The sequence below is a fragment of the Canis aureus genome, chromosome 18 (genome assembly GCF_053574225.1).
Source record: "Canis aureus isolate CA01 chromosome 18, VMU_Caureus_v.1.0, whole genome shotgun sequence".
Taxonomy (NCBI): Eukaryota; Metazoa; Chordata; class Mammalia; order Carnivora; family Canidae; genus Canis; species Canis aureus.
Window position 1 is genome coordinate 57367720 of NC_135628.1, and position 18355 is coordinate 57386074.

Consider the following 18355-nt stretch of genomic DNA (forward strand, 5'->3'; position numbering starts at 1 on the left):
AATCTGGTCTCTCCTGGATCTTCAGTCTTTTCTGATCTGTTGATTCTTTCCCTGGGACCCACAGATGTGCTCAATCTCTGCCCTTTATAAAATCCCTTTTCTTAAACTTGCATATTTGCCCTCCACCCCTCCGTCCCTACCTACCACTTCAATTCCTCTTTTCCTTCCTACTAATCTGCTGAGGTATATTCTTGCTCTTCATTTCCCTCTCCTCCCCTTCACTCTGTATCCTACTGACCAGTCAACTCTGATCTAATTGTCAAATATGAAGGGTATTTTTCATCTTAGGTTATCTAGTTCCGTCAGCCTTCTAGGCAGCTGATCATGCTTTTATATTTGGACTTTCCCCTCCCTTCTCTGTCATCACCATCTCTGGCCTCTCGTTTTCCTTGAGACCATTAATTCTCAGGCCTGTTAAGGTTCTGTTCTCTCTGCCTTCTCCCTCAATACAAGTCCTTGTCAGAGTCTTTCTTTGACTGTTTTCTGCTTACTCTGCCATTATCTCTACCCATTCAGTAGTTTCAGCTATAACTTTATATTATCTCCAAACTGGAACTCTCTCAAAACGTCCAGGATGCAGGGTCAGTTTTAAAACTGAACTAATAGTCTCATTGCCTAAATCTTCCATTCTCAGCGTCTACTCCTCTGCACATACCTGCATCCTGGTGTCCTGCTCTGCATCTGCCTCTTCACCTCCTCTGTGCCCTGTCCTGAGAGATGATGCCACCAGCTCTCCAGTGATCCAGACCACAGAAGTTCAGGAGTCCACCTAGGAAGCCTTTATTCCCCCTGCCCCTACACATCCAGAGTCACTCTTCTCATCATTTCTACTTTGTAATTATGTCTCACATGAAAAGAGGGGCACCTGGGTGGCTCAGTCGGTTGAATGTTGGACTCTTGATTTTAGCTCAGGTCGAGATACCGGGATTTTAAGATCAAGTCCCATGTCAGGCTCCACTCTCAGCACAGAGTCTGCTTGTCCCTCTCCCTCTACTACCCACCCCCAAATAAATAATATATATATATTTTTGTACACCTGAAACTAATATAACACTGCATGGTCGCTATACTGGAATTTTCTAAAAATTACATTTCAAAAAAAAAAAAAAACAGCATCAGGGATAGGTAAATGGGACAGGGAGAGGTAAATGAAAGCCACAATGAAACAACACCTCACACCTGTTAGGATGGCCAAAAAAAAAAAGAAAATAACAAGCAATGGTGAGGATGTGGAGAAGGTGGGCCCTGTGCACTGTCGATAAGAATGTCAAATGCTTCGGGCACCAGAATGACTCAGTTGGTTAGGCAACTAACTCTTTTTTAAATTTTTTTTTATTTTTTTAAGATTTATTTATTTACTAACTTATTTACTTATTTATTTATGATAGAGAGGCAGAGAGAGACAGAGACACAGGCAGAGGGATAAGCAGGCTCCATGCCGGGAGTGCGGCGCGGGACTTGATCCCGGGTCTCCAGGATTGTGCCCTGGGCCAAAGGCAGGCTCTAAACAGCTGAGCCACCCAGGGATCCCCTTGGCAACTGACTCTTGATTCCAGCTCAGGTTATGATCTTGGGGCCAAGAAATCAAGCCCTACATGGAGCTCAGCAGGGAGTCTGCTCCCCCTCTGTTCCTCCCTCCACTCATGCTCTAAATAAAGATATATATATATATATATATATATATATATATATATATAATATGTAATATAATATATATAATATAAATATAAATAAAAATTTAAAAATATACCCTCAGTGAAAATCTTATAATAGGAAAATAATGTCCCTATTAGGAGAAAACATCCACAATTAATAGTGATGACTTGCAAGAAGGTAGAAGATTAGGGATGAGAAGCAAATTGGATTATGTTCAAACTCAAGGTATTTACTTGGAAGTTGGAGATGGGTGTGAGGAAACAGTATTTGTGAAGGACAAGTATGGGATTCCTGGATGAAAGGTGTGAGCCAGATGTGCTAACGGCCTTTGTAGTGAAGATGAGAATTTATAGGTTAAGTCACTGAACAATTGTACAACAAAGTGAAACTTAGCATGATATTGAGTCAGATGATGCAGAATTGAGGACTGTCAGAAAATCCTCAAGATCAAATACAACTGTTGGCGAAGAAACAAAGCAAAAGGATAACAGAGGTATGTGGGTGGGAGAATGGGGTGAAGAGAAGGATTAAAAACCTGAAGAGAACAGATCACAGGGAATGTTTAGCTAAGATCTATATTCATCTATTGGGCTGTCTAGGGGATATTGGTTGCATAAATTATGTTCTGTGCATATAATATTGTCCAGCCACTGCAAATTGTATAGTCGGTGTATTTTTATTAACATAGAAGGACACAGGGATCTCTGGGTGGTTCTGCGGTGTAGCACCTGCCTTCCACCCAGGGCATGATCCTGGAGTCCTGGAATTGAGTCCCATGTCGGGCTCCCTGCAGGGAGCCTGCTTCTCCCTCTGCCTGTCTCTGCCCTCTTCCCCCCATCTCTCATGAATAAATAGTAATTAAAAAAAAAAGCATAGAAAGATACGTTAAAGAGTAAAGAGCTGGTTGCAAAACAGAAGTATAGCATGACCACATTTTGATCAAAATATATACATATATATCTTTGTTTATGAGTATGCATTTACATAGAAATAAATGTGGGATTATCTTCTTTGTTATCCTTTCCTATATTTTCTGAACTTATTGGAATGACACCATATTTATTTTATAATTATAAAGGTCTAAAGGGAGAGGCCAGCATGTAAAGCCATGATCTACTAGAACATAAATAATAACTTTATTACTATGACTATGCATTTACTTGAGTTACATCAATTATATAATAGCATTAACTAGCTAACATTAAAATAGCAACTTCCAAGTACATTGTCTTATTCCGTCAGCATCACAGCCCTGAAAAATAGTTTGAAGGCTCAAACATTCAGTTCCTTCTTCGAGGCAACATGGTATTGGAGGCAGGACATACACCTATGGCTTCTGACTCTAAATCCTTGCATTCTACACAATGTTGGATTGGAACCCAGGCATGAAGAGAGCCTGCCCAAGGTTCTTCATGGGATGTACTACAAGGTGATGAGGGGGTCCAGGTCACCTTCATTTTGTGGCTCTTCCCACATCTAGGCCCTCAGATTCTTTCTGGTCAGTAAGTGGGTGAGAAAAACAGGATAGGAGAACTGTCTTTTAAAACTCATTTCCTTCATTTTCTTACATACTTCCTATAGTCTCTTTTTGCCATCCTAAGCTCTTTGAAGTTGTGCAAACCTTAATTCTCTGTCCCACCTGTCTTCCTTTGCCTATGTTTTCTCTCTACCTGGTGGCCTTTCCTTTTCCTTTACCTAGTGACTTTCTACTACTCATCCCTCAGCAGCATCTTTTTGGGATACCTGTCAGACATGTCTCTTACCCCTTCTCTGTACCCTTTCTCTTACCCCTTTCCTCTGTACCCTTGCTGATTTAAAGAGGGCTATTCTCGATTCTCATGTTTCTTCCTCATAAGATGTTAGTGATCATTTTTTGATTGGATTTGCATAGCCAGAACTTTGCTGATGTCTAGCATACACTAGGTTCTCCGTAAATGTTAGGTGAGTAAATTAATACTGTAAACTTTTTTTAGAAAAAAATATTTTATTTATTCTTGAGACACAGAGAGAGGCAGAGACACAGGCAGAGGGAGAAGCAGGCTCCACATAGGGAGCCTGATGTGGGACTGGATCCCAGGACCCTGGGACCACGATCTGAGCCAAAAGCAGACGCTCAACCACTGAACCACCTAGGTGCCCCTGTGGAGAGTTCTTATAAATGTCCAGGAGAATACTGTAAACTTTTCATGGACAGCGGTGTCTTACAGTTCTCCCCATCAGAACCGTGATAATGAGGATAGATCCCCAGTTGTTTGGTGACCATACACAATACATGGTTCTGGTTTTATGCTCCCCGTGTGCCTCAGGGTCATTGCTGCCTAAACAGATTTGTACATAGTCTTCCTTCTCGGGATTACTTTTGGTATCCCAAAGCAATAAATGATGAAGATAAATCTCCAAATATGTTTTATGGTACAGTTGCTTAAGTGGATGTGATTCTTACTAGAAAGTGGCTTATTTTGCTCTCTTGAATGCTTATGTTAGCAGATGGGCTGCCTGTGTCTGATTAAAAATGATAGTCTGTAAACCACCTTAAGGTAGACTGTTAATTTCCCATGACAGCACATGAAACCCTACCTCTCCTCTCCTCCTTGAGCCCAGACACACACACCAGAGGAACCTCCTCTGTGAGACATTTGCTTAATGTTGCCTTGTCAGAAAAGGCGCTAAAACAAGTCGCTCAGGTTTGAAGTTTGCAAACATGTTTCTACCTTTCTAAACATCACAAAGGCTGTCAAAAATCTAATTTCCCCATATTTCCTCTTCTCTCTAGAAGAAAAATCATTACAGATGTAAATGTTAGAGGAATTTTGTCATTGGCTTTAGCGCTTCTACAGAAAGCCCACTCTTGGGATACATCCACATGTGTATTTTCCTGGGAGTTGAGGGAAAAAAACATTTGTGTGCTACACATATTTCAGATATTATTTTATTTGGTGGATGATGAATAACTACAGAGCATGAAGCATGTTGCTCTTCAAAATAAAATTTGCACTTCCAGCCTAGGAGAAATTTGCATTTGGTTGTGACAAAGCCTGTGGCATGCCCTCTGCAAAGACAAGAAGGGGAAGATGGATGCATTTCTAATGCAATCAGAAATCCCCTCCTTAATTTAAATATTAGCGTACCTCAAGAAACTGGGTATTTGAATGTCCCTAAGAAAACTCAGAGTCTCTCCCAAATAGACATGATTGAATTACTGGAGGGAATGCATAAAGACAGCAGGCATGATCTTTAATGGATCCAGGCTGTCTAGACTCATTATTGCAGCAAACTCCAGGAAAATGATCACCAGAGCCTTAAGGAGCTAGGTTTCGGAGGCAGTCCTAGAGATGGCGCCTGCATTGCTCACATCCAATTTGGTACCCAAGTTTGATGCCATGCAAGTGGTGAATTTCTACAACATTAATATTGTTTCCTGTTTGTACGGAGAAACTGTAATGAGCATACACCTTGAATTCTTGTGTTTTCGATTATATACACGAGCAGAAGTAATAGTTTTGCAACATCCTGAATCCCAGGAATGTTGGGCTAATGCAGGATAGAATTGTATTAAGTGTACCTTCTGAGTCTCACTTTTACAGTCTGTTTCTATGTTGTAAAAGTCTCTGTCAACTCAAGTAAATCATAATAAAACTAAAATTTCTGAACCCTACTAGCAATATACCCAGTTATGTTTTTTAATGCTTAGCATCCACTATCTAATTCAGTCTTCGCTGCAACTTTATGTGGGAGGTATTATTATTTTCCCCATCCTATAGCTGAGGAACCTCACTGAGGCATAGAGAGTTGAAGTGGATTGACTAAGACCACACTATTGTAAATGGAGGGGCTGGGATTCGAGCCCAGGCAGAAATACTCCAGAGCCTTCACTCTTACCTTCTACTTTCCATTCAAACCCTGAAAATACAAGGTTCTTTCTCAAATTCCAGGTCTCTTTCATGGTGTCTCTAACGGGGCTGTTGGAGTCAGGAATAGCATTTCAGTAGGACACTCCAAAAGCAGTTCATAAACATCATTCCTCTGCTGGATTAGAATAAATCATTTTTCTCTTTAAAAAATTTTAGATGAAAGACAATCTGACCAGTTCTGGGTCCCAGAGACATCACAGGCCAGGTCAAGATGAAAACCTCAAAGTGCTTTCTCATGGTGGTCTAACCATAATCACTGTTCTCTTCTCTTCGTCTTACTTCTAAAAGATAATTATCTAAAAATAGTTGGTCTGATTTAGAAGAAAACTTTATGAATTTAACTGGTTAATTTAGTCATACTTGTATAACGTAAGGACTTTTATTATATAAATTTACCCAAGGTAAATTTTCAAAATACATCCAAAATGTAATTTAATTTATTTAAAGGTAAATTTCTCTACACAGATAAGAAATGTCTCCATTTCAAGAAAGAGATGGCTCTTGACTTTCTAAAATAGAACACTGTGATTCTTATATTAGCTTTGGGTCTTGGTGTGATGTAAAACAAAAACTTTTAAGAATGATGTTACCTGCAGGAATGTCTTTATAAACGTCCTCTCTTGGCATTATCATCTGAAAAACTGCATTTCACTATATTTTGTGGTTTTACTTTATTTCTCAAATGACTTCTGCCATTGCGGGTCCTTTTTTTTCAATGAGATAATGTAAGTAGAATGTTTTCAAATGTTTAGTCTTTATGGCATTTATGAATTGGCCTTAAACACATATCTTCCTGTATATGATATATTCCTTGTCTTTTATTCAGACCAGAATGATATAGTAGAGGCCCCAAAAAGGAGAAGGAAAACCATTCTAACGGAACCTGGGCCATTTGTTAAACCTTAATCTTTTGTGAAGAAGAATGGACATATCTATGTATTTATTTGGGTAGACTGAGTAAATGATTAGCAGTTTGATTCAGAAGCTTCATTAATTTTTAAAATTCACTTATTTGTTCTTTTAGTGGTTATGCTTTGTAAAAACAATGTGAGACCGCTGATTAAATATTTTGTTTGAGGAGCAGTTAAAAACTGATGTTGTAGGGAAACCATGCCAGGAGCAATTTATAAAAGGAAAACAATGGACATGTTTACAGTTTGGTTTTTTTTTTTAGCTCATTTCTCTTAATACCTGTGCGTTTCCATCAAGTACCTTAAATATTAGGAAGAAAGAGAAATGATTTCTTCTCTACCATGGATTACAGTGAATCTTTAGTAGACTTTTTTTTGTAGTGTGCTCTCAGCCTACAACTCATGAAGGAAAAATCATTTTAAGCTTTGAAGTTTAGGTTAGCATTTTTTGAGCTTATTATTATAAAAGAAAATCCACCCTTCCCTTTTTAAAGTACTAGCATTGCAAACCCTCCGCATAATTTCTTCCTAATGTTTGCAGAATCCCCCTGAGATTTCTTCTGGTTCCATGGAATTCCTCTTTTCCACATATTGACAAAATCATTAAACAAACCTGAAGCTTTGTGATTATTTTTCCAGCAGCACTTTCATCGCTCTTTATCATTACAGTTAGTTATGTTTCATCTAGTTCTCAATATATATGACAGGGTTTATATCCCAGCCAACTGGAATTAATTTGATAGCTAAGCTTTTCATGAGCTGCCTCCGTACCATATTCTGCCAGACCCTGCATGTGTGAAGCATTACTACTTTTTTACCACTAAAGATTATATATAACTTTGACTTCTTCCATGCTCATTTGTGTTTCTGAAGAAGGGAAGACATGATCTGCCTGTACCAAGTGTTTCTCTTGGCTTTACTCTGTGTAAACCCACTAATGCTTTCAATCACTACCGTCTCTGTCATTCCTTTTGAGCAAGAGGAGAAAAATGGAATTGAGTTGAATGTCGTGCCTTGCTTCTAGGCAAGAGAATGCACTTGGAAGCTCTGGTGTAGTTCAGAGGTCTCTCTCTTGCTGCCCATCAGTAACTTGTGAAGGTACTAAGAGGGAGAGTGTGGCTGGTGGTAGCACTGTTGGAATGAATCTCAAAAATTCTTAAAGAGCTTAGTCCTTGGAAGTCATGATAAGTGACAGAATGGGGACCTATTAAATATTACATCACTACTTGGGGAACCACTTCCTTAGTTATGTATTTCAGTAATAAGAGAAAAAAAGTGTTTATATTTCTAAGACTAGGTTATGTTCTAGATTTGTACCCTTTCATAAATATCTAAAGCTGTCCAAAACAGAATTTATTAATACTCTGAATGAGCTTAGAACAGTGTTTTATTTGACCATTTTTCCTTTATCAGTTTGATAATTTAATTTTATGGCCATATATACGTCCCCTTGTTTAGAGGTTTCTCTCACATGGCATGATTAGCAGTCGTGCGTGAAATGATTATGTGGAAACATTACTAGCGAATTACTGCTTGTCTAAATACTGTATGTTTTCACTTGAGAACATTGGCTCTGGAATGTACTTTTGGCACTGTGAAGGAAAAAAAAAGTCTTGGTGTTAAAAAATGCAGCCAGAATTTAATTTGTGAAATGGGGCTTTAAACCCAGTTGTTCCTCCCACTGGCAGGAACCTGAGGTTGCTTATTTCCTTTCTAGAATGAAAATTGTGCCCTTTAGGACTACCTAATCTTATTTTTAATTTTCAAATTGGTGTTTTCTTATAGGAAGAGCCAAAACTTCACACAGTCAGTGTTTGATTCTGTGTATTACATAGAATCTAAATTATAAATCCTAATTAGTACCACTTAAAACTAATGGAGTGGCCATTTCAAGGTCCTTTACTATAGTAATTATGCCCTAGAACAGGGAAATGAACCATATGTTAAGACTTTATACTAAGAATTCTGACACTTCTTCTCAAAGTGTTGAAGCCCAAATTGGGAGTAGTATTCTTATCGTAAGATATAATCAGTAACCTACCCTGCTGGATATTCGCTGTTTGGGGGGATTAACTCTAATCTGTAAAATAACTGTAGGGGAAGAAATTCAAAGAGAGAGAAAAGCCAGCAGATACATTCTTATTTTCCTGGTTATTTTATCCTATATTACAAAAAAGTTCATCTTAGCTTATAAATAAAAATTTCTTAGTATTGAGATTAATCAGTTTCATTTCTGTAGTAGACTTTTCTTATAGGTCCCTAAAGGAAGAAAAAAAGGGAGAAAGGAATTTCTTTACTGATTTTATTATTGTAACTGTAAAACGTTCTTTGAATATGTCCAAAGTATGTATTCTCCCCCTGTGAGAAAGAAGAAAAACTGAAAGAAGTATTATACTACATTTCTTCCTTTTTCTCCCCAAAGAGGGACCTCAGAATTCTGTAATAAAAAGTTGCTTTCTCCTCACTCCCAGCATTTGATGTAGAAGATTGACAGCATGCATAGACTTAGTCTCATTAGAGTCTAGGCCAAGGAAGACATCATAGCCAAGATCAAAGCTCTGAACTGAAGCAGGAACTTTTCATTCAAACTTGAATAAATCTAGAGGAAAAGGATGATACATCTTCCAAAAATTAAAAATCAAAACAAAATGAAAAAAAAACCACACCTATAATCTTTTAGCACTACAGATTCTATATTTATTTTGAATTGAACATTTTCAGAAAAACATCATGAGTCATTAGTCTGAAAAATTATTGCATTATCATAAGAAAAGGATTGTTGACTCTCGTAGAAATAGGCTTTGGATCACTTCTGGTATGAATTAGCCTCATAGCATTAAACCATAATATGAAGATACAGATTGCTTGTTCATTGAATAGGATGATTTTAAATATTTACTCTGAGGACTTCTTTCTGATATCAGAATTGCACACAAGGGCCTCACTGTGTAACTCCAGAATTCTAGGAGGCAGGTAGATTGATTCTTATTATTAGCTTAGAGATAAACAGAAAAGCTGGTTGGTTTTCTTTTCCAGGTAATTTGGCTATGATGTTGATAGCTTATAACTGCCATTTTTCCTGTGATACCTACAGTAAATATTCTCACTATAGATGAAAAGCTACCAACATGGAAGTACTTATGATATAAGGATGTATTTTTTAAAAATTGATCTGTGAAAAAATGTGAATTATGATTACTATCACAAATAGCCTTAGAAGTCCTGTCTTGTCTTGTCTTTTCCTTTCCTTTCCTTTCCTTTCCTTTCTTTTCTTTTCTTTTCTTTTCTTTTCTTTTCTTTTCTTTTCTTTTCTTTTCTTTTCTTTTCTTTTCTTTCGTTTTCTTTTCTTTTCTTTTCTTTTCTTTTCTTTCTTTTCTTTTTTTAAGATTTTATTTATTTATTCATGAGAGACACACAGAGAGACAAAGAAACAGGCAGAGGGAGAAGCAGGCTCCTCACAGGGAGCCTGACGTGGGACTCAATCCCCAGACCCAGGATCATGCCCTGAGCCAAAGGGTGATGCTCAGCTGCTGAACTACCCAGTTGCCCCAGAAGTATAGTCTTTTCAATGAAGGTAAGTAGGAGTTGGGGGAGAGCATTTTTCCTCTTAATTATCCAAAAATAAATTGAAGGCCACATACTGGTAAAAAGTTTTCCTTCTCTTTTCTTTTTTGTTTTTAGAGAAATATAAGATATTTAATTTAACATAGAGATTTTAGTGCTTTATTTATTAAGCATAAAAATGTTTAAAACATTTCAGTTCCATTTAAGCCACTTTAACAGACAGAATGGAGCAAAAGGAAGGAGTGGTGAATGGCGAAAGGAAACCAAGTAAAGGAGAAAGAAAAGAGTGACATGGATCCAAAAAGAAGAACAGTGGGGGAAAGAATGAGTCTAGGTTCACAGAAAAGACCAACCTAGTAAGAGAGAATTGGATACAGCAGGGCAGCTGAGGATGGATAGCAGCCCCAAGGTCAAGGGCCTTGTGTGGCCACCTTGTTTTGTCAGCCTCAAAACAATTGGCTGTTTTTACTGTTTTATTGTGGAATTTTGACTTTTTTCCATTCTCAAAACTCTTGTTCACAATGCTCCTTTTTTACATAGAGATATAAAAATGAAAATAGCTTTAATGCTTTTGTAGCAATATTCTAAAAATTTATAGGCCAGACACTATTAAAGTAGACCCTTTTTGGACATAAATGTTAACACTGCCTTTTCCTGGTAGAAAAGAAGAGAAACAGTAAAAATCTCTAGAACCAGAAATTATAGGAATTCAAAACTACAAATAACAATGGCAATGGCAATACTTTACTGTTTTCTAATTAGGGAAAATTGTAGGAAGAGAGCAACATTAGCACTCGCTAAGTGAGAATGTGTCCTTCAAGGATTTTGAGACCTTAAACTTATATATTTGCTTCCATGTATAGCTTTTTCCTGTAGATTTTGATGGGCCTGAGGGTGCATTCCAATGAAACTTCAGAGGGGAAGGAGAACATTATTAGTCTTAATAATTTTTATATTTGTACATAGATATTGTTTTCTGTTACATTGATTTGGCTTGGAATCCAAAACCATAATTCCACTTTCAGAAGTTTTTTTCCCCCCTAAAGGTCAAGGCAAACCTTTGCACTTTACTATTGTGAAATAGTTCTCAATGTGTTTGCCGATTACAGCTGAAAATACTTACTGTATCAAGACACCTTTTTATTTATAAAAGAGTGTCTCAGAGTAATTTTTTAAAGGGTATACAAAACTGTACTGTACTATTTTGCACTATTTTGCCTTTCCTCACACACATGATATTGAGGAGGAAAAAAAATCTCCTTCTTCCCTTCCAGACTACTTAGCTGGTCTATTAAATTAACATAAGACCTATTACTGGAGAAAAATATGAATTACATACATATGGGACCCTACATGAATATGAGACCCAAGGGAAAGCTGGGCAGTTGAGGCTTATATGCCATTCTGAGCTCAGGAAGGGGTTAGGAGTTTCAAAGGGGAAGGAGGGAATGATTCACAGGTTGATAAGAGCAGATGTTTGGTAATTAGATGTTTGTCGTGCTATATAGATAGGTAAAAAGTGAGCTTTTGGTAATTAGCTCTGTTTCTGGTCAAAGCCTCCTATCTAAATTTTTTTTTAATTAAATAGATTAAGGGAGGGATAAAAGTTTTTCTTGAATCTGTTGGGTGTTGACTGCCTTCAGCTCAAAATAGTCCACATGCCCAAATGGTGCATTTTGGAGCACAAGACTTGTTCTGAACCCCTTCAGTAGCAGTACGTTTACCTTTTAGAACATTGACTTTCTGGCAGGTTAACAGGGTAAATACCTTCTCTAATCTTTTTATTTTCTCTGGGTCTTCAGCTCTGCAAACATCCTCTTCTTGTAAACTCTCCAAAGCTTAGCAAATACTTTTCCCTGTATAGCCTGCATTTTCTTCCCTGTAAAACTCCATTTTCTTCTCTCTGGACAGATAAGAAAGAGGAAGCCTGACTTTATGAGCATTCTCGTTATCACTTTTCAAACAACTTTTGTTTCTGAACTGCACAGCAGAAATTGAAGTGGAAACAGTAGAAATATGTGAAAATGATGTGTTCTCTGTCCATAGCACTTTGTTCTTATAATTGCATGGTGTGAGAGTGTCCAGGACAGCAGAGAATCCGGGGCTGGAGGAATAGGAGATGAGGAAGTCTAATTATAACAAAGAAATCTTGTCAGGAAAGATACAGGCAGTCATGGGAAGAAATGAGTTTCCTCCTAGATTTTATGTATTTTTCCCCCTTTGGGACTCATAAAACAGGGTTTCTAATATATGGAGTTTTTCCTTAATAAGAAATCAGCTAGTGCACTGGGCCATCCATGTCATTCCAGGACTGATTCTATGCATATGTGAATAAGGGTTTATAAAAATCAATTCTGCATGAAAGAATATGCCTTAGTAGGAATTTAAAGCAGTGTCTTAAGTTCATTAGGTTGCTGAGAGCTTTGAGAGAAGTTGTTTAGCCCTGAAGAAATGCAATCGACATTCAGGTGTTGGAGTCAAACCAGTCTAGACTCCATTCCCATTTTAGTCACTGAACTTCCAGAAGTCTCAATTTCTTCATCTGTAATATAAGAATAATACCATGGACTTTGTTGGGATTGTTAGAAGATGAGCCAATGTACATAGATTACTTAAACTTGTACTTGAAACAGCAACGTCTCAATAATTGATGTTTGTAGAGGTTGTCATAGAAATTGAAAATTGATAGTTAAATGGATTGCCATTTTTAGACGATCGAAGAGGCCTTAGCATTTGGGGGCTTAGCATTTGGGGGGAGGCATGTGTGTGTGTGTGTAATATCTGTCCCTGCCCTCTTTCCTCAGTCCTGGCCTAAGCAGTAGTCTGTCTTTCTTTTTCCCATTTCTCAGGGCTCATTCACAGTAAAGTAACGGGATATATTGCCTCCACCATAGTGTTTGTAGTATGGGGGGACTTCGGGAAAGATTGCTTACACTTAATAAGTTCTTAAGGGCTAAATTTTAAGCTTTTTTTTTTAATTTAAATTTTATTTATGAGAGACACAGGGAGAGAGAGGCAGAGACACAGGCAGAGAGAAGCTGGCTCCATGCAGAGTACCTGACACAGGACTCAATCCCAGGTCTCTGAGATCATGCCCTGGGCTGAAGGCAGGCACTAAACTGCAGAGCCACCCAGGGATCCCTAAATTATAAGCTTTAATGGCAAAACTGTCATTTCTCTTCTGCCAGTGATAGGAAGAAATGGAAAATGAATTTTGTCTTGTAACAATATCCAAAGTATGTGACTGAAGAAGTGAGAATGATTTTCAAATTCTGAAACTACTATGAAGGTAACAGTAACCTCCTCCGATATAAAACAGCTCTAGTAAAATGATGAATGACCCATTAATTAGAATAATGCTGTAAGTGAAGTTGTAGCAGAATATAGATAAAATTACCCATCACAGACACATTTACATTAAACAAATCAAGTGAGTGCTGTGGTGAACCCTAGCAGAATAAAGAGGTAGGCAGCTACTTGCATGAAAATGTTTCCATCTTTAGCAGAAACAACCCCCCAAATAATAAGGGTTGCAGTGATTAGAACGAATTGAGCCTAGCCTGACTCTCGATATAGGATGTGGTCCAGTAAATTAACATCAACTGCAGTTCTGTGCAATGATATAGTACAGGTTTATAGTGACTTCTTTTAATATTTTGTATGATATTTGTCTGTATTTTTTTTAAAGATTTTATTTATTTGACAGAAGGAACACAAGCAGGGTGAGTTGTAGGCAGTGGGTGGGTGGGGGCCACGGGAAGTAGGCTCCCCACTGAGCAGGGAGCCTGATGCGGTGCTCTATCCCAGAGCCCCGGGATCATGACCTGAGCCGAAGGCAGACACTCAACCGACTGAATCACCTAGGCGCACCTGCCTGTATTTTATTTTTGACATTCAGGTCTAAGAATTAATTCCTGGGGGCAGAGAAGAATATCTGATTTGGGGATTTGATGTGAAAAGAATTCAGAAGAGCATTTCAAAGAATAAATGACACTTAGGAAAAATCCACATTCATCTAATCTAACATGTCTTGTGAAGATAAGAAGACAGGCAGAGAGGTCATCAGAAGTGGCAGATAGTATTTGTGGGGTTTTGTGTGTGTGTGTGTGTGTGTGTGTGTGTGTGTGTGTGTGATCTCAGTGTAGTAAGATCAAATAGTATTTCTTTGGGAACTGAAGCATGATTTAAAAAATAAAAACAAAAAGAAAAAAGTCATGCCACCTGCATGATGATTGTTGCTGATAACTTCTCACTTTTTAACTTAAGTCCAATACAAGAAAATCAATATTAGTCTATTTTTGTTCGTAATTAACATTCACCACCAAAAAGAGACCCTCCATTTTTTTTTTAAGATTTTTTACTTATTCCTTTGAGAGAGAGAGAGAAAGAGAAAGAGAGAGAGCACGCACACAGGGTGGGAAGGGCAGAGGGAAAGAGAGAAACAGACACCCCACTGAGCAGGGAGCCCAATGTGGGGCTCAGTCCCAGGACCTGGAGATCATGACCCAAGTCAAAAGCAGGCGCTTAACCATCTGAGCCACCCAGATGCCCCAAGAGACCAACATTATAGCTATTAAGTTCTTAGGATTTTGTTACTGAGAATAGAGTTTTATTAAGTAAGAACATAATCTTTAGCATGGATCTTAAACATCATTGGAAATTCTGTTAATCTATCCCAACTGCTTTGACAGAATTAAATTTCAGTGATGTTCCAAATTTGAAAATATACTTTCGCTAAAAAGAATTATTATACTTTTAGTTATAAATCGTAGTTTAAGTAGAAATGATCTTCAATTTACTGAGCATATTATTTTGGAAAGGTGTATTTTTTCAGTTTCTCATCTAACCAGAGTTGCAATACTATTTTACAAATCAGTGTGGATCCTGCTTGGTTGATTGTGGAATCAGTTTTGGAAGATAATTGAATCAGTTACTGAGGTGACATGGAAAAATTTGGAGCCAAGAGATGTGGGTCTTATTTTATTATTCTTTTAATGGTTTGCATTGGTCTGTGCTTTCAAAAGAAATCAAGTCATTGCTTTTAGCCACTTCTTATTGCTACAGGGAGACTTGTGTTTGGTCCTATACAAGGCAATAGGGAGTAAAACAGACATGAATAACACTCCCAGCCCTTGTGTGTTTAGAGGCTAGGGTGGGTGGGGGTGTGGGAGTTGGATAAGCATTCCCAAAGAAAGCAGTTAAGTGCCACAAAGAGTGAGAGAATACAGTAGAGACAGCCTGTAAGGGTCACTGATGTCCTTATAATAACATAAGCAATGTCTCCACTAAGACCTGCAGGATGAGTTATGCTCAAGATTAGGGGGAACTTTCCTATCAGAGAATATGTCATACGCAAAGGCAGTAAGGGATAGGGAGGAAGAGAAGAAGGGAGAGAGACAGAGAGATCCCCCCGTCCCAACATACATCCATGAATACTTAATGTGAGTCTAAGACCTTGACTGTCAAGGTCAGTGATTCTGTATTACCAGCACCAGATTGTGTTGGTATGAACTTGTTTGGTCATTAAGCCCTTGCTCTTCCTTGAAAGTACAACCAAGTGTTGATGGGCCTCTCCCCTCCCAGTATATTTCAAGAGTCTTACAGAACTCTAGCAGGGTAAAAATTAATCTGTCCTGTGTCCAGGTAAAGAGATCTGGAATTCAGGGAAATGGTTTTTGTGGTTAAGATAAATAGGAGAAAATGCCATTATTTGGGCTAGTTTCTCCAGGACAGAGGTAGCTGTGGTGTCTCCTCTTAGGAGAAATGCCTTCCAGTCATTTGCCATTATCTACCCATAGTGGATAGGACTATTGTGTAAGGTAGACTTAGCTCCACAATTCTTTGATTGTGTTACATTGGGCAGGTTGTTTCATCTTGGTTTCTTTAATTTTCTCATGAGGCTATAGTAGTAGTATCCATTTCATAGAATCATTGAGGATTACATAGGTACTCAATTAATGGTAACTCTTATACGACTCAAGAACACTGACTCATTTATTCCCAAAGTGAATTTGTACTGAGGATGCTCAAAGGGGCTTGTCATCTAGCCTGCTTCCAAGGAGAGAAGACTGGTTTTGTTACTTGAATCTCTTTGTCCTTCCCCCTATCCCTCCTGCCCGCCACCAGTCAAAATTATTACTTATTTTGGTTCTATCTTACACTTTTACAGTGTTTGTAAAAATGTGTTCCAAGAACAACCTGTATCAAAATCAGCAAAGGAACTTTTTAAAAATGTGGATCCTTACTCTTTACTTTGGACCTGCTGATTCAGAACTCTGGGCACAGCATATGGAATCAGCATTTTAAACAAATTCTCCAGGTGATTCCTAAACATGGCAGCCTGTTGGGATCACGTGGTCTCACTGACTTCTCATGTGGTGCTACGCTTCAGAAAAGGCCAGCGGCCACATTCCTGTTCTTGCTATTACATAAGCTTTCTGTGGCTTGGGATCCAGAAAAATCCTCCTGAAAAATCCTCCTCGCTTTCTTCCAGATGGAGAAACAGCAATTTACTTTTTTAGCAGCCCTTCAAGGACATGGATTTTTCCAGAGAGAAGTAGGATGTGCCTGAACCACGTTCCACTCTAGGCGTCTTCTTTTACCAGCATGCATTTCAGTAAAATTCAAGAAGCAGAAGCGAGCACCAACCTTCAGTGTAATTCCTTAATAACACACTTCCCCTTTCCTGGTCGTAGGGTTCATTAGGGCCCTTGGGCCGTATGTTCAGGACTCACAGCCTGAATGTTAATAACAAGGTAAAAAGGACTGAAACTTCTGAGTGTGTTTTCATTAATTTTTTTTGCAGCCCTCAATTTGATTGCTTCTCTACCCCCAAAGCGCACCCAATGTGACCCTGATTTAATGGGGCTTAATCAATAGACTGCAGAATGACTAATTTGTTTCCACTCATTTCTTTATTGAGTATTTTCCAAGCAGAGGTGAGTATGTGAAAACTACTGCTGGGAGCTAGGTAATGCTGAGATGTAGAGAGACAGCTGCTTGCCTGTGTTGACTGCAGTAATTTTTTAAAAGAATAAATGGAAGAGGAGAAAGAATACTGGTAAAGATGCCTGTTCCCCTGAGGTAGCATTTCTGCTGCATTATGTGAAAGACCTCTTGATAACAGGCTGGGAGCACTTGAATGCCTATTGGTTTTGTTTTATGTTGATCTCTATAAGCCATGGAAAAACATATGTTCCCCACTGAATGTACCTGGTGCAACCCTGCAAATTTTTAAAAGCCTCCAATCTGAAGAATATTAAACCTTTGAGTGCAATTTTGTGTTTTCCTCCCCCTCCATTCTTCTCTTAACTTTTTTCTTTCTGATGACTTCATGGAGACACCCAATGCCACTTCAATTCCATGGGGATACCCAACAAACACTTCAGTAAAATGGAGTGCAGGGTTTAATGAAAAGGGTAGATGCACTGGGCTGTGCTTGGGAACTGCTATTTATTAGTACTTGTTGTATACCACCAGCTTTTCATGTCTTGCCTTAATTTTCAGAACTATCACTTAACTTAAAAATCAGGAATCAAGAAAGAAAGAAAATGCTTTGCTCAAGGTCATTGAACACAGTACCATATGGTGAATTTAAAATTTGAACTCCTATTTGTCTGTCTTTAAGTTTGCCAGCCAGCATACCATTCAAACCAGCCAGGGCATTTTCAGGGAAAGGGATAGGCAGTTGGGATAGCTGAAAGAGAGGGGTGATGAGGGTAAGCACACTGTACTTGAATACTCTCCCCAGCCCCTCTTGCCTCACACAAGCAGAACAGCTCTGTATTCTAAGAGTAAGGTGCTGGCATTTCCCACTTTGAGAGTTGCAAGCATCCGGTTATAAAATAAGTCATGGGGATGAAAAGTATAGCATAGAGAATATAGTCAATGATACTAACTTTGTGTGGTGACAGGTGGTGACTGCACTTACTGTGGTGAGCACTGCATAAATGTGTATAATTGTGAAATCACGATGTTGTACATCTGAAACTAATACAATATTGTATGTCAAGTCTACCTAAATAAAAAAACAAAACTGCCATTGGAGGGAAAGAAACACAAAATCACCATGAACCATATATACATCTTACTGTGTGTGGTCATGGAGCAATATAGGAGGTATTCTGTGCATTTTAGTGACCACCTGTAAACCCTGAGCTCTAGTGACATCCCATCCCCTCCTGGGCAAAAGTAAAAAGTCTATAGCTATAAAGTATATAGGAAGTGCATTCAGAAACGGTAAAATACACGTTTTACTGGCCCTGCGGTTATATTTTATCAAGTGTTTATGATAAGGGGCTATATATTTGTGAA

At 38.3% G+C, this 18355-nt stretch overlaps 1 protein-coding gene across 9 annotated transcripts in view; it reads left to right on the plus strand.

Moving 5' to 3' along the window:
* Positions 1 to 18355, plus strand: part of EXOC4 (exocyst complex component 4) — a 747424-nt gene that overhangs the window by 345074 nt on the left and 383995 nt on the right. The window contains exon 11 of one of the 9 annotated variants that reach the window (XM_077857391.1): positions 16536 to 16578. The exons of the other annotated variants lie outside the window; for them this stretch is intronic. Within the exon in view, the coding sequence (XP_077713517.1) occupies positions 16536 to 16563 (28 nt within the window). The 3' untranslated portion in view covers positions 16564 to 16578. Of the gene's footprint in view, positions 1 to 16535; positions 16579 to 18355 lie in introns of those variants that run through there. 9 annotated transcript variants of the gene reach the window in all.